At 37.1% G+C, this 15,380-nt stretch overlaps 1 protein-coding gene across 1 annotated transcript in view; it reads right to left on the reverse strand.

Annotated features, from left to right (window-relative positions):
* The window catches only part of Cpne8 (copine 8), a 180,782-nt gene that overhangs the window by 120,886 nt on the left and 44,516 nt on the right, over positions 1-15,380 (reverse strand). The window contains exon 4 of the mRNA XM_051189672.1: positions 2,729-2,832. Coding sequence (XP_051045629.1) covers positions 2,729-2,832 — 104 coding nt within the window. The remainder of the gene's footprint in view (positions 1-2,728; positions 2,833-15,380) is intronic.

Genomic DNA, 15,380 nt, shown 5'->3' on the forward strand with positions numbered 1-15,380 from the left:
TGAAGGCATCCCTTATTCATTTTGCTTGAAAAAGGTCACAGTATAAGAAACAGCCTATACCAAATTGAAAATGTTATATGAAACATTTCAATAAAATGAGTAAACAGAATCAAATGCCATTGGAATGCCACATGAACTGAGAGAATATGTGCTGCTTTCTTTCAATCTACAGCTAAACCTTTCTAGCCCTCCTTGTTTTAGTTATTAAGAAACATAAAATTAAGATGTTATTTGAATTAAAATTCTGAAATTTTAGTGAGGCTCTATTAATTCAATCTTGCAGAACACCTTCATGGTTCGAGGATTATTCGGTTTTTCTAAGACCTGTAAGTTCTAGGAAGCTGAAGTGACAGTGTATCAGTCAGCCTCCCTTCCTTCCTATTCCCTGTCATACTGCCACACCTGTTCCTGAAACAGCCACAGCAATGGGTACCAGATAAGGGACTTTGAACAGGACATGAACCCAAAATGCCAGTAAAAGGGACAAAGGGTGACAACAGAGGAGAAAATGTATAAGCAATCGCCTGCGAATGGGCTTAGTGTCTGTCAGCAGACCACAACCAAAACTTCAGGGAAATGATTCAAACAATCAGAGCAAAAATAAATAAATAAAATTTAAAAACCCAAATAAACAAAAAATGAGAGTTCAGAAAAATAACAAAGACTGTACATTCCTAGAATAGTTTCAACAAATCAGGACACATAGTAAGTGGTCTCATGTGCTTCCTTTTTATACTTAAATTTGATCTAAAACTGCAAGTCAGAGTAATAATAAATCCCACTACATCGCTAACAGGGATGCTTCTCCAGGTTACCTATAGCAGAAGAGTAGTCAGTGGAAATAAGCATCAATAAATGATAAAATACATTATATTCTTGCAAAAAAAATCATCATGTAGCTCTAAAAATAAATGAACTACTCAGCTAGTCTGTGGCATAGAAAAAAATATGTGAAACCTTAAAGATACAGGAAAATACATTTGCTTCAATTCCCACAAGCATATCCATGTTTAAAGCAGCTCCGATGATTGTCACAGTGAACCACTTACATCTCTATTAAATTGGAATAATAGAAGTCTTATTTTTAAGTGGTTACATCACTTTACATTTATAATAAACACATATTACTTTTAAGTGAAAGAAAGCAATGCAGACGGATGTGAAAGAGAGAAAGAAAGCGGAAACAGCAGAGAATCATGAAATGGTGACTGGCTTTAGGATAAAATTGAAGTGGAAAAGTTCAGGATATACCATGATGCTGAGAGAGAAGGAGCATTTCAAAAGCAGCTGCTATAAGCTCTGAGCAAGTGGGGCAGGGAGCCACATTTGCGTGGTCTTCCCTAGCAGTTAAGTAACAAAACTATAGCCTCTGCAGGCAAGGGTGGGCAGAAGCTATGGGCATGCTTCATTTTCATGTCTCAGTACTCTCATTTGATTATTTGGAGAGAAGTTTCATGGAAATAAATGCCTAATGTGAACAACATTAATTTTGTTTGCTTAATCTAATGACAGATTCTTTGATTGCATACCTTTCAGAGTAAAATGAAATACAGTTACTATCAGTAAGGAACTTATTTTATATTAGGAGGGAAATTAGGACTCTTCCAAATAAGATGTCATCTTTTGCTATTAAAAAGTATTCATACATACTGACTGATAGGCTAGCATGATTTTTTCAATAATTTAAGCAAAGCATAAACCTTCTAAAATACTTTTGATATTCATAAGTATCCATCATTTTGATATACAAAGCAAATGCTATATTATATTATACAGAGCATCTGAAATATTAGTACACATTTTTTTTTCTTCTCCCAGGGTTTCTTTTTACCCATGTCCAGACCCTCTGAGTATGCAAAGCTCATCTCTGTTGAACAATGGCTCATTTATAACTGACAACACCCAAGTCAAAACAAAAATACAAAAACAAAACAAAACAAAAAAACTGGCCCCATGTTTGCTGTGGACAGCAAGTTGAACTTGCTGGTAATAGTATTCTAATATGACTGATTCAGTGTCAAGATATAAAAATATGTAAAATTAAAAAAAAAGCTACCTCTATCATCTTGGCTCTTAAAAACATGAAGCATCAGGCTGCAGAAATGGTTCAGTGGTTGCAACCACTGGCTGTTCTTTCAGAGGACCTGGCTTCAATTCCCAGCATCCACATGGCAGCTCACAACTGTCTGTGGCTCCAGTTCCAGGGTACTCAGCACCCTCATGCAGGTAAAACAGCAATGCAATAAATTAAAAGAAAAAAGATGTGTGTGTGTGTGTGTGTGTGTGTGTGTGTGTGTGTGTGTGTGTGTGTGTGTGTGTGTGTGTAAACATGAAGCATCAAGGGATGCCATCATGAGACAGAGTTGCAAACAATGTTAGGCTAGCACGTGAACCATCTGCCATTAGCTATTAAGGTGAACATGCTGGACATGTTCTTAGAGTACTCTGAACTTGAAGGTGCCCAGTGATATAGTTAGGTTTCAGAAAAAGCCCACCTGCACTCCCCAGCCTGACTAAACTGTCCACTTAGCTATTCAAATCATGTTTTAAAACAGCATTGAAAAGAAAAGCAGTGCTCAGTACTGTGCTTCAGCCTCTGGCCCAACAGAATAAAGCTGCCTTCCAATGGAACAGCCTTGCACTCAGGACAATCTACTCAGTACAGACTGTACTATTCAAGTAATCTCTAAAAATCATGTTTATAAAATTGTGTTTTAGGAGAACTTACAAGTCAAAACGAAGATTCTCTCTTTCTTCAAAGAAATAGTCCAGAATAAATTTTCTTACAAAATCAGGATTCAAAGTATTATCAATCACTTCAGTTCTTCCAAACTATAGATAGAAACAGAGAGGTCATAGAGGTTAAAACCAAACCTTACCTGGTGACTTACTTCAAAATATAGTACTCAGTGTCAATGTTCCTTTTTAAAAAATGAGCAATAATTCCAAGTTGACGTGATCATTTATAGCCCCAGAGAGGAGTGCCTAAACATCAAACTACCAATGGCATGAACTAAGCACCCTGCATGAACTCAACCACCCTGCATCAGAAAAGTTGTCATGCATCACCCTCCCTACTTCAACTGAAAAACTGAATTCCTTTCTAAACTAAAAAAAAGCCATGTATGCATTAAATTTACTTTTTCAAATAAAACACTTTTAGAAAGTTAGACAGATAATATGTATTCCTAATTAGAAAGATTAAACATTCATATCTCATCCTCACCTTTTATAGAAACAGCCCTTTCACACAGCAAGGCCCCTTAGTCTTGTTTTAGAAAGAAGTTTCTTATAATCTATTGTACTCTTTATAGCCCAAACATTACTTAATCCCATTAAGATCAACAAACTATAATCAATCTACCAACCTTGTATGCTTCTAAAAAATTGGGTAATACTTCAGCTTGGAAAAATATGTTTCTCCATTTTTTAGGATGTGGAAATCAGGGAACAAAAGTGCACATTGGGCCTGCCTCCTTTGCATCTGAAGGTAAGCGCTCCTAAAGACAGCAGAGATATACACATCACAATTGCTTTTACCCTCAGCTAATATTCTTCACCTCCAGCTGTCATTTTAATGAGGGGATTTTAACCTTAGCTGTGAATCTATTATGCAATCCTGCAGGCAGACTGTCTTGCTAGAGAACTTATTTTTATTAAAGTTCCAGGAAGTACCATCATTTTAATAGGAAAATGAAGAATCAAGCTCATGCATTCAATGTGAAGGTCAGGAGTATTTTACAACTTTGTGTTAAAATGATCATTTAAAATATGCTTATGACAAAAGTGTTTATTTGGGTTATAGCCAACTAATCACTCCCTCAAAAAGAAATAATTTGCCCCTGGACAATATTTTATATCATGGACCAATATAATATAACAAACTGAAATCCAAACAGTACTTCTCATATATGAAGCATGCCCCTGAAAAAGGCTTTATATAGCTAAAGGTGTTCTCCATCTGATGAGACCATTTTGAAAAGTTCTAGAAAATTCAAGACGAGAATCTAGTGGACAGATCACGTCACTGAACACAGGCAGGACCTTGGGTTTTATTTTATTCCTGGCCTCTTCCTTCTTGTTTCTCTTTTATCTGCTTGTTGGCTGCCATGATGTGAACTACTTGATCTGCATGTCTTCCAGTCACAAAGAACAATAAGCCAAAGAAATGAATTCCACCTTAGAGTGCTTATGTAAATAATTTTGGTCAGAGTGACTATGCCGGAGTGACTTGCTGTGACTAAGCCTGATACAGGGTGTTTAGGACTTTAGAGCCAGTTGGGGAGGGGGCATGGAAGAGTTTTGAGATGTATGCTAGAGAAAGGTTTGAGCCCTGTAAACAATGCTTAGTGAGTGGTTCTGGCGGGAACTCAGAAGACTGGAATACTGATAAAAATGTGGGAGTAAAAGTTCTTGTGAGAATTACATTGGAAATTGAACTGGAGGTCATTCTTGTTATCCTAGAAAAGGGTTTATCTACATTTTATCCATGCCATAAATAAGACTGAATTCCAAAATAATGGGCTAATTAATCGTGCGCTAAAACTCCAATACACCACACATTTATGCCATAGCATGGTTTTTTTTTTTTTTTTTTTTTTTTTTTTTTTTGACAGCTATTTGAAGCCAGATTTATCATGAGAGTCAAGAGTGAAAAAAAAGTAGACCAAAAAAATTTGGAAAAGTCCTCTTATCAGAAAAGGAGTGAGCTGGAAACTAAGGTCATGCAGAGTATGGTTGCTAAAGAGAGGAGCATCATTAGAAAACAATATGTTTTGGTTTGGTAGAGCAATCCTTGAATTCAAGCATCCAGTTCTATGCCAGCCAGAACTACATAGTGAGATGCTGTTTCAAAAAATCAGAACAAAATAACTCAAACAAACAAAAGAGAAAGTCATTTACTTTGTCTGAGCACAACTGAAATGCTGCCTTGAGTGCATCTCAGGAATAGGTCAGAAGCCATTCACTGTAGTCTCCATGACACACAATTGCCAGTTCACTTGAAACATATTTTCTTGATTGAGAAGGGGGAGTCTCTGGGTGTACTGTCCATACAGGGCCTTCTGCAGAGGTCCCTCCTCTGTTCAGACATTCATACTCAGGAGCAGCTGTAGCTGCAGTACAAGGCAATCTGAACCCTCACAGTTCCCCACTTATGGAGACAAAACAGTTTCCAAAGCGAAGTGCCAAGTCTTGAGCTAGCAAAGCATGACACTCAAACAGAACTCCACCATTATCCATGTTCCCCAACACCCACCCATCCTTTGAACTTCAACTCAAATCTGTACTGAGAAGGAACCTGCAAGGCCTAGTGAGGTGATAAGAGTAAAACTTCTGAGCAGAGGTTCCATTGATTTGGCAGCCTGCAATCCCACAACTCAGTGGCCATTAACACCCACCCTTACAAGCCTGGCTTTTGTGAGTAGCCACAGAAGCTGAGTATACTGTATTCTTTCTACTGAAGATTAATGTGCAGATCTTAAAAGTCTAGTTTTAGCCAATCATCTATAAATCAATAATACTATGTCTGTCTCAATACATCTTCTCACACATGGCCCTGAAAATTGCTTTGGGGGATATCAACCACGGCCTTCATGCTGCTAAACTCAGCATCGGTTTGGGCACCCACCTCACTTAGGCCTCTCAGCCTATCTGGAATAGATGACCACTTCTTACTGAAGCCTGCTTTTCCAGCTTCTTGCCTCCATACTTGACTATATTTTTTTATGTACTGGCTTAGGCATTCATTTCCTTATTCACAGAGCATACTTCTAGGTTCTCATCTCCCCACAGGCACTCTTCTATTAGGTGGTGTCATTTGTCCTTGTATTCAAATGTGTCCTTGCTAAAATTCAAGTGTTGTCTTGTGATGATATAAGGGTCATTGATATAGGGGTCATGAAGTCTCCTCCCCAGAAAATGGGATTAAGGCCTATGACTTGCCTACTTCCACCTCCGGCAGTGTGAAAATACACCAGGAAGGCCCTCGTTAGAAGGCACTTCGATATTGGATGTTCCAGGCTCCGGTGAGAAAATAAATTTCAATACTTTATAAATTACACTATCTCTGCTACTCTTATAGCATTACAAAACAGACCAACTGTACATTGGCTTTACAACCCACCTACTTAATGGTGACTTCTAAAACTATGAGACCAAATCAGAGTCGCCTTAGTACATATGGCTATTTTCTTGAGTCATGCAGCTGATAGTCTTACAGGTCTGTAGATGGAGAATTTTCTCCATCCTGCCAGTTACACTTGAACCAATTTCTTTCCACCCACTGGGTTCCCACAGCTGCTTATAAGATAACCACTCAGAGTCTTGATATATATTTATAATTGTCCTATCTGTTTCAACTTCCATTTGCAGTGCAAATTATCCCCTATCCACCAACCTGAGCTGTCCTTAAATGATATCATGTCATTTCAGTAGACTAAGAGACCCGATGGTTTCACAGAGCATATTGGATAAACTCCTTTTGGTCTATAGGACTTGGCTCCTCTCAGTGATATTTACTACATTTTTAGATTTATTTTATTTAATTCATTTGTCTCTCTGGCCCTGGTCACCTCTAATATTCTGAAATCTACATTTTTTTTCAACTCAATAAAATTCCAATATGTATATTGACCTCGTCTTCATTATCCATTCATCAACTGATGGAAATCCATATTGGTTTCATTTCCTCTATTGTAATAGAGCATTAATGAACATGGATGGGTAAGTGTCTATATATGAGGATACAGAGCCCTCTGAATAAGTTACCAGGAGTGGTATAGATAGTGGTATAGATGGCTCTTACAGTAGATCTAGTTTTATATTTTTGAGAAGCCTCCATGTTGACTTCCAGAAGTATCACATCAGTTTACAATCCCACCAATAAAAATAAGAGTCACTTTTCCCATGTCCCTACCAGCATTATAATTTGGTTTTTGAAAATAGCCATTAAGACTGGTGTAAGGCATAGCTTCAGAATTGTTTTTATATTATAATTTCCCCATATAATTGAGGCTATCTAAAGCTTTTAAGATATTTATGAGCCATTTGTATTTTTCTTTCAAGTGCTCACTGTTCAGTTTTATTGTGCATTTATTGACTAGATTTTTTGTTTTTCTGATGTTCAGTTTTTTAAGCTCTTTTTCTATTCTACATGTTAACCCCCAGTCAGATGAACATTTGGCAAGGATTATTCTTCTATAATGAAGGTTGTCTTTTCACTAGATAACATTTTTTTTGTGTGTGTATAGAAGCTTTCTATGTGTTTTCATGTTTCATTTGTTCCATTGTCTTTTTCAGAAAATCCGTTTCTATGACTCTGTCTTAAAGGGTCTACCTAGTTTTCTTCTAGAAGTTTCAGGGTTTTCGGTTCTTACATTGATGCCACCGATCCTTCCGAAGTCCATTTTGTGCAAGGTTAGAGATAAGAATCTATTTTTATTCCAGTGTTTAGATATCCACTTTTTCTAGCAGCATTTGTTGATAAAGCTATATTGCCTGCAATTTATTTTGGGCATCTTTGTCAAAATAAGGTGGCTATACTTGTGTGGACTTATGTTTGGCTTCTATGTTCTACCCAATATATCCACACTTCTGTTTTTATTAGTATGACTAATAATTCCAAAGTGGTGATAGTAGAAACTGTTTGGGCTCAGAAGTGCCTTGAATATCTGAGGTCCCCTGTGCTTCCATGTGAATTTTAAAATTGTTTTTCTCCCCATTCCTATGAAAAATGTCATTCAAACTTTGATTGAATTGCACTGAATCTATAGATTACTTGTCGTGGGATGGCCATCTTCACAATTTTATTCCTTCCAAACAATAGCATCTTCCAATCTTCCTTTCTTTGGTATTTTAAAGTTTTCATTGTAGAGTTAATTTATCTGCTTGATTGTGCTTACTCATCTATACATGAAAGCAGATATACACTAGAATATTTTGAAAGGGATTGTTTCTCTGATTTCTTTCTCAGTGTATTAGTCATTGGTATAAAGGAAGGGTGCTGATTTTTTGCATAGTAATTTTGCATCTTACCACTTTGTGAACTGTTCATTAGCTCTAGTATTATGATAAAAGTCCCTATGATCTTTTATGTATAAACAATATCTTATGCAGATAAGGATACTTGGACAACTTTCCTTTACTTGTATAATTTTAATTTCATTCTCAAATCATATTTTTTTTCTAGCTAAGACTTCTAACACTATATAGAGTAGGAGCAAATACCTTCAGTTTGCTCATAACCTTATTGGAAATGATTTTAAGTCTTTCACTGTTATGTTAGCTGTGGGTTTATCACCTTTGCTGAGGTATTTCCTTTATAGCTCTCACATTTCCAAGGCTTTTATCATCAAGATGATAGATTGTAGCAACATCCTTTATTTAATCTATTGAGATAATGTTTGGTTTCTGTCTTTGAGTCCACTTATGCAATGAGTTACAGTTATTGGTCTACATTTGATGAACCATTCCTGCATCTCCAGGATACAGCCATACTGATTATGATGAATATTACTTATCTCATTTTGGTATAATGCTCATATGTGAAAGTTACTTAAAATTAACCATTTATTTTATACTTTTGAATTTGGATGAATATAAAGTTTATTTCCATGATTTTCTGAATTTTACCAGTATATGTTTTAATATCTTCCTTTCGATTTTTAATTTTATTAATTTGTGTTATCTATCTTTTTTGGTTAATTTGGCTAAGAATTTGCCAATAATTTCCTCCTTATAAAGCACTATTCATTTCATTTCTATTTGATTAATCTTTACCCTAAACTAAATTAATTCTCCCCATTTTGGGGCTTGGCTTGTTATTACTTCTCCAACTAGCACACTCTCTGGCCTCAGAGCATGAGGTATTGGGATTGAAAGTCCTGGCACCTACTCTAATCCCAGAGCCAAGAAGCTATTTGCCACTGCTAACTTCTAGGAAGGGGAAAATTTTTTTTTTCTTCAATGCAGTGTCACAGGGTATATGCAGGAAAAGCCCTCTGCACAGGATTAAGTAGTTGGCCAACACAAAACAAATTTCCTGGGTTTTTTTGTGCTTTTATTTTGCTTTGGTATTTTGTTTGTTTACTTGGTGATGTTTTTCTTTCAGACAGAGAAAATGAGGTTGAGTATATAGGGAGATGAGGGAGTATTGAAGGAAAAAAAATCTTATTTTGAATATCAGCTATTCTGTCTTATCCAAAGGATGTATACAACTGTTCATAATTATCTATGGAACAATAAAACAGACATACAAGTGACATTATATGCATTAACAGATGGTATTTGAGAATATATATTTATATACAATGCATAAAAGCATGTAATGATAATTGATGAAAGAAGAGTCAATGAGTTTGAAGAAAAGCAAAAATGGATATATGGGAAGGTTTGAAAGAAAGATCAGTAAAATGTAATTTCATTAACAAACTATTTTTACGAGGCTACAATTACCTTGGTGCACAAGCCACACAAAGACACAAACTAAGAAAGAACTACAGATCAATATCCCTCATGAATATTAATGCAAACATATTTTATAAAATTCTGGAAAATCAAATCCAAGAACTCATCAAAGAAATCATCAACCATGAACAAGTAGGCTTTATCCCAGGGATACAGGGATGGTTCAAAATATGAAAATCTACCATATAAACAAACTGAAAAAGAAAAACCATAAGATCATTTCACTAGATGCTGAAAAAGCCTTTGACAAAATCCAACACCTCTTCATGACAAAGGACGTGGAGAGATCAGAGATAACAGGAACATCCCTAAATATAATAAAAGCAATATACAGTAAACCAACAGCCAACATCAAACTAAATGGAGTAAAACTCAATGCAATTCCTCTAAAATCAGGAACAAGACATGGCTGTATACTCTCTCCATATCTCTTCAATAGTATACCTGAAGTTCTAGCTAGAGCAATAAGACAACAAAAGGAGATCAAGGGACTACAAATTTTAAAGGAAGAAGTCAAACTTTCACTATTTGCAGATGATATGATAGTTTACATAAGTGATCTGGACAACTCTACCAGCCTACAGCTGATAAAAACCTTCACAAAAATGGCAGGATACAAGATTAACAAAAAAACAAAAATCACAAAAACAAACAAACAAACAAAAAAACAATTACCCTACTATATACAGATGATAAAGGGGCAGAGAAAGAAATCAGAGAAACATCACCCTTTACAATAGCCATAGACAATATAAAATATCTTGTGGTAATACTAATCCAACAAGTTAAAGACCTGTATAGTAAGAACTTTGAGTCTTTCTAGAAATTAAAGAAGATACCAGAAAATGGAAAGATCTCCCATTCTCTTGGATAGGTAGGATCAACATAGTAAAAATGGCAATCTTACCAAAAGCAATCTACAGATTCAATGCAATCCCCATGAAAATCCCAGCACAATTCTTCATAGACCTTGAAAGGACAATCCTCAACATTATATGGAAAAACAAAAGACCCAGGATAGCCAAAACAACCCTGTACAGTAAAGGAAATTCTGGAGGTATCACCATCCCTGACTTCAAGTTCTACTATTGAGCTATAGTAATGAAAACAGCTAGGTATTGGCACAAAAACAGACAGGTAGACCAATGAAATTGATATTTACCACACACCTATGACGAAGTAGCTAAAATTATACAATGTAAAAAAGAAAGCATCTTCAACAAATGGTGCTGACATAACTAACTGGATGCTGGTAGGTAGAAGATTGCAGATAGATCTGTATCTATCACCATGCACAAAACTTAAGTCCAAATTATAAAAGACCTCAACATAAATCCAGCCACACTGAACCTTTTAGAAGAGAAATTGAGAGGTACCCTTGAACAAATTGGTACAGGAGACTGCTTCCTGAACATAATACCAGTAGCACAGACACTGAGATCAACAATTAACAAATGGGACCTCTTGAAATTGGAAAGCTTCTGTAAGGCAAAGGACACAGTCTACAAATCCACAGGACAAAACAGCAGCCCACAGAATGGGAACAGATCTTCACCAACCCCACATTTGACAGAGGGCTGATTTCCAAAATATACAAAGAACTCAAGAACCTAGTTACCAAAACATCAAATAATTCAATTAAAAAGTGGGGTACAGAACTAAATAAGTTTCAATAGAGGAAACTAAAATGGCTGAAAGACACGAAAGTGCTCAACATCCTTAACTATCAAGGAAATTCAAATCAAAACAACTCTGAGATAGCATATTACTCCTGTCAGAATGGCTAAAATGAAAAACACCAATAACAATTTATGATGGAGAGGAGGTGGAGAAAGGGAAACACTCCTCCACTGCTGGTGGGAATGCAAACTTGTAAAGTCACTTTGGAAATAAAAATGGCAGTTCTTCAGGAAAATGTGAAGTAGTCTATCACAAGACTAGCAATTCCACTCTTAGGCATACACCCAAACAATTCACATTCATGCAACAAAGATATCTATCTGTTCAACTATGTTCATAATAGCATTATTTGTAATAGCAAGAACCTGGAAGCAACCTAGATGCCCCTCAAACGAAGAATGGATAAAGAAATTTGGTACATTTAAATAATAGAGTACTACTCAGCAGAAAAAAACAATGGACTCTTGAAATTCTCAGGCAAATGGATGGAAATGGATGAAACCATCCTGAGAGAAGTAATCCAGTCACAAAGAAAAACATGGTAAGTACTCATTCATATATGGATTTTAGACATAAAGCAAAGGATCACCAGCCTACAATCCACACTGCCAGAGAAGCTAGGAAACAAGGAGGACCCTAAGAGAGACATACATGGTCTCCCACAGAAGGAGAAATGGATAAGATCTCCTGAGCAAATTGGGAGCACGGTGGAGGGGAGAGGGAGTTAGGAGAACGAAAAGGGAAGAAGAGGAGGGGAGAGGAGAACATGAAGGAGCAGGGACATTGAGTTAGGGGAAGGATAGAGGAGAGCAAGCAAAGAGATACCATAATAGAGGGGGACATTATAGATTTAAAGAGAAATATGGCACTAGGGAAATGCCCAGAGACCTACAAGGATGACTTCCAACTAACAATCTAAGCCATAGTAGAGCGGCTACCTTAAATGCCCTTCCCTGATAATGAGACTGATGACTACCTTATATGCCATCCTAGAGCCTTCATCCAGTAGCTAAGGGAAGCAGAGGCAGAGGCAGAGGCAGACACCAACAGCTGAACACTGAGTGGATTTCCTGGAATCTAGTTGCAGAGGGGGAGAAGTGAAAAGCAAAGGAGTCAAGGACAGACTGGAGAAACCCACAGAAACAGCTGACCTGAACAAGGGGAAGCTCATGGACCCCAGGTTGATAGCTGGGAAACCAGCAAAGGACCAACCGAGACCATGGGTGTCTGTTAGGAGTCCTGGGCAGTCTATGGGACCTCTGGCAGTGAAGCCAGGATGTATCCCTAGTGCACAAATGGACTTTAGGACCTATTCCCCATGGAGGGATCCTCTCTTAGCCTAGAGACACTGGGGAGGGCTTAGGCCCTACCCAAAATGACTTGACAAATTTTGATGATCCCTCATGGATGGCCTCACCCTCCCTGAAGAGTGGATGGGGATGGGATGGGGTATCAGTGTGGGGGGGCATGGGAGGATGGGAGGGAGAGGGAACTGGAATCGATATATAAAATAAGAAAAAATATTAAATAATAATAATAATTTTAAAAAAGATACAATACCTATATATATACATATATACATGTATATATATATATATATATGTGTGTGTGTGTGTGTGTGTGTGTGTGTGTGTGTGTGTGTATTTAAGGATATATGTGCCTGCTTAAAATAATCTTTGGCACAATAAATATATACAGGTGTGTCTCTTGTTCAGCCTTTTCCATAACAATATTGGGAAACTGACCTTACATTTATCAACTGCAAATTCTTTAGTTATTTAAACTATATAAAAATTTTTATTGGAATAAAACATTATTCTTCCAAAACTGTAAGCAAAAAGTAAAAGACAATTCACAATCAAGTTTTGAAAGTTTTCCTTTGAAGATTATACCTGCTTTTTCCTATTTATAAATACATGGAAAGAAAACATGCTTTCTTGACTTCTAAATCAATCATTAAAGTGCTTCAGAGGAGAAGCACAGAAATAATATTCAGTAGTTCCTTTTCTTGACATCAGGTAGTTCTTCTGTGTTCTGAGAGAAATGCTGTCAAGGTGCAGCCCGGGTCAGATGAGTAACCGTGACACATAGAGAATTCACCAGGTCTAGTACACATCTTACGCCAACTACTATGTGATAGGAACCTTTATTCTTAGTGAGTTGCATAAGACAGATTAGCTGACAAGAGAAATAATAAACTCTGTAGGGCAGACAGGTGAACAATTAGGACAGACTAGTCAGATGCAATCAGAAACTTGCATTTAAGACTGCAAACCTTTAGGGAGTACAGAATAGAAAATGTTGATCTCTCTCTCTCTCTCTCTCTCTCTCTCACACACACACACACACACACACACACACACACACACTTGTGTGTGTTCATGCACACATGCTTGCACACATATGCACACATGGACATACAAATGCATATGCATGTTTACACACATGCACATACATGTGCTCTCTCTCTCCCTCTCCTCTCTGTCTCTCTCTCTCTCTCTCTCTCTCTCTCTCTCTCTCTCTCTCTCTCTCTCTCTCTCTCTCAGCCTATACCCTTATATGTTTGTTCTGGATGTCAAACTCTGGCCTCATTAGAGAATGCATGGCCCTCTTCCTCTGAGGGAAAGAGATAAAGCTGGGTTCTGTGGCTCATTACACAATGCATTTATTTTTCCACAAATCAACAATCTGAAGTTCATTTACTTCTGAAATGACAAATGGAAGATCTGAGCCTTTATTCAGAACTTACATTATTATTGATCGGTGAGCTGTGGCTACAGAGATGGAAAAGGAGAAGGCATGTGACATTCTTGTAATAATATTGCTAAAATCAATGTTTTACATATGGGACAGTCCTTGAGTTTTTTAGGACCTTTCATTTTTAGGAATGAAACATTAGTCATCAAAAAAATATGACCATCATCATCTCTCTTTAACTTTCATGCATAAAATACAGAGAAGACTAAATCCCATCAATTTTCAGGTTCCATTATTTTAAAAGTTTACCTAAAATACTGTTTTCAGAGTAAATCATATGCTTTTCTCCTGTCATTTCTAGCTATCAATACTATGATTAGTGTTATAATTTAGAACCTAGAGGAAAACAATTGAATGGATTCACATGGGGGTTCATATTAGAGAATACAAATTTTATTTATTATGTATCAGATATTAGAAACATGTTTTTCAATGAATTGTGAACTCTGAGGTTTACATGCCTGGACCCTTCAACCAATAGAATCACCAGTCAAATAAAGGTCCTTTTTTTTTTCCCTAAAATGCAGTGTTTGGGGGAATGGCATTATGGCAAAACAAATGTGCAGAAATGAGACCATAATTTCAAAATCTATTGTTGTAAAGAGGTTATTATCTAAATTGAATTCATAATAAATTTGAAAAACATGCAATATGGACAGGCAATGCAAAATGATTGCTAAGATCCTGCAATATTGATCCCCTACAAACACACACGTTTGGATGACTCATCACATACCAAATTACCTTCCCAAGAGCTAATGACACCAGATGAGAAGCTACAGTGAACTGTTTCAGTGTAAGGAAAAGATTCAGGAAACACAGAGGAGGTAAGAAGAAATGAGTTGGCCAATGTCTCCCCTTCCATAATTCCAAATAGTGGAAACAAGATGCCTCTGACTTGGAGGAGTGACAATGAGGAGTGACATGCAGTCCATAACATTAAAATCCAGCATCAAGTTCACCACTCTGCTCTGATATCTACTGTTATGTGGAACCCCATCTCCTCTCTCCCTCTGCCAATGATTATGGATTGCATAAGTGAACCTCAATATCTAATAACTGGGTTTCTTTACCTCCATCCTCACCCCCAATCCTAGGCAGCAAGGAGAATAGCAAGAATTCAGCGCTAGAATCACCACAGTGAGAACCAACACTAGGCTCTACATCCAGGCTAGATCTTGCAGATACAGCCTCCAGACCTACCAGAGCCCATAAGAAATGTACATGCTGGTAGAAACTTGGTCAGGCTCAAGTTTCAGCTCACTTCATTGCCAGTTCTAGAGTGGGCACACTCCCCTAGCTAAACTTCAGGTCCTGGAGATGGAAGATTCAGATGTAACCCAGTTTTATATCAGTTCTGGGGGCAAACGACTGTCTTCATCACCCTTCCCAAACCTCATGTTGTACTCACAGTTGTACTCAAGAGTGTTGTCATCAGAAGTCTAAATTTGCCACAACGAGCTGACACCTAAATGTCT

Source organism: Phodopus roborovskii, unplaced genomic scaffold (genome assembly GCF_943737965.1).
Source record: "Phodopus roborovskii unplaced genomic scaffold, PHOROB, whole genome shotgun sequence".
In the NCBI taxonomy this organism is placed as follows: domain Eukaryota; kingdom Metazoa; phylum Chordata; class Mammalia; order Rodentia; family Cricetidae; genus Phodopus; species Phodopus roborovskii.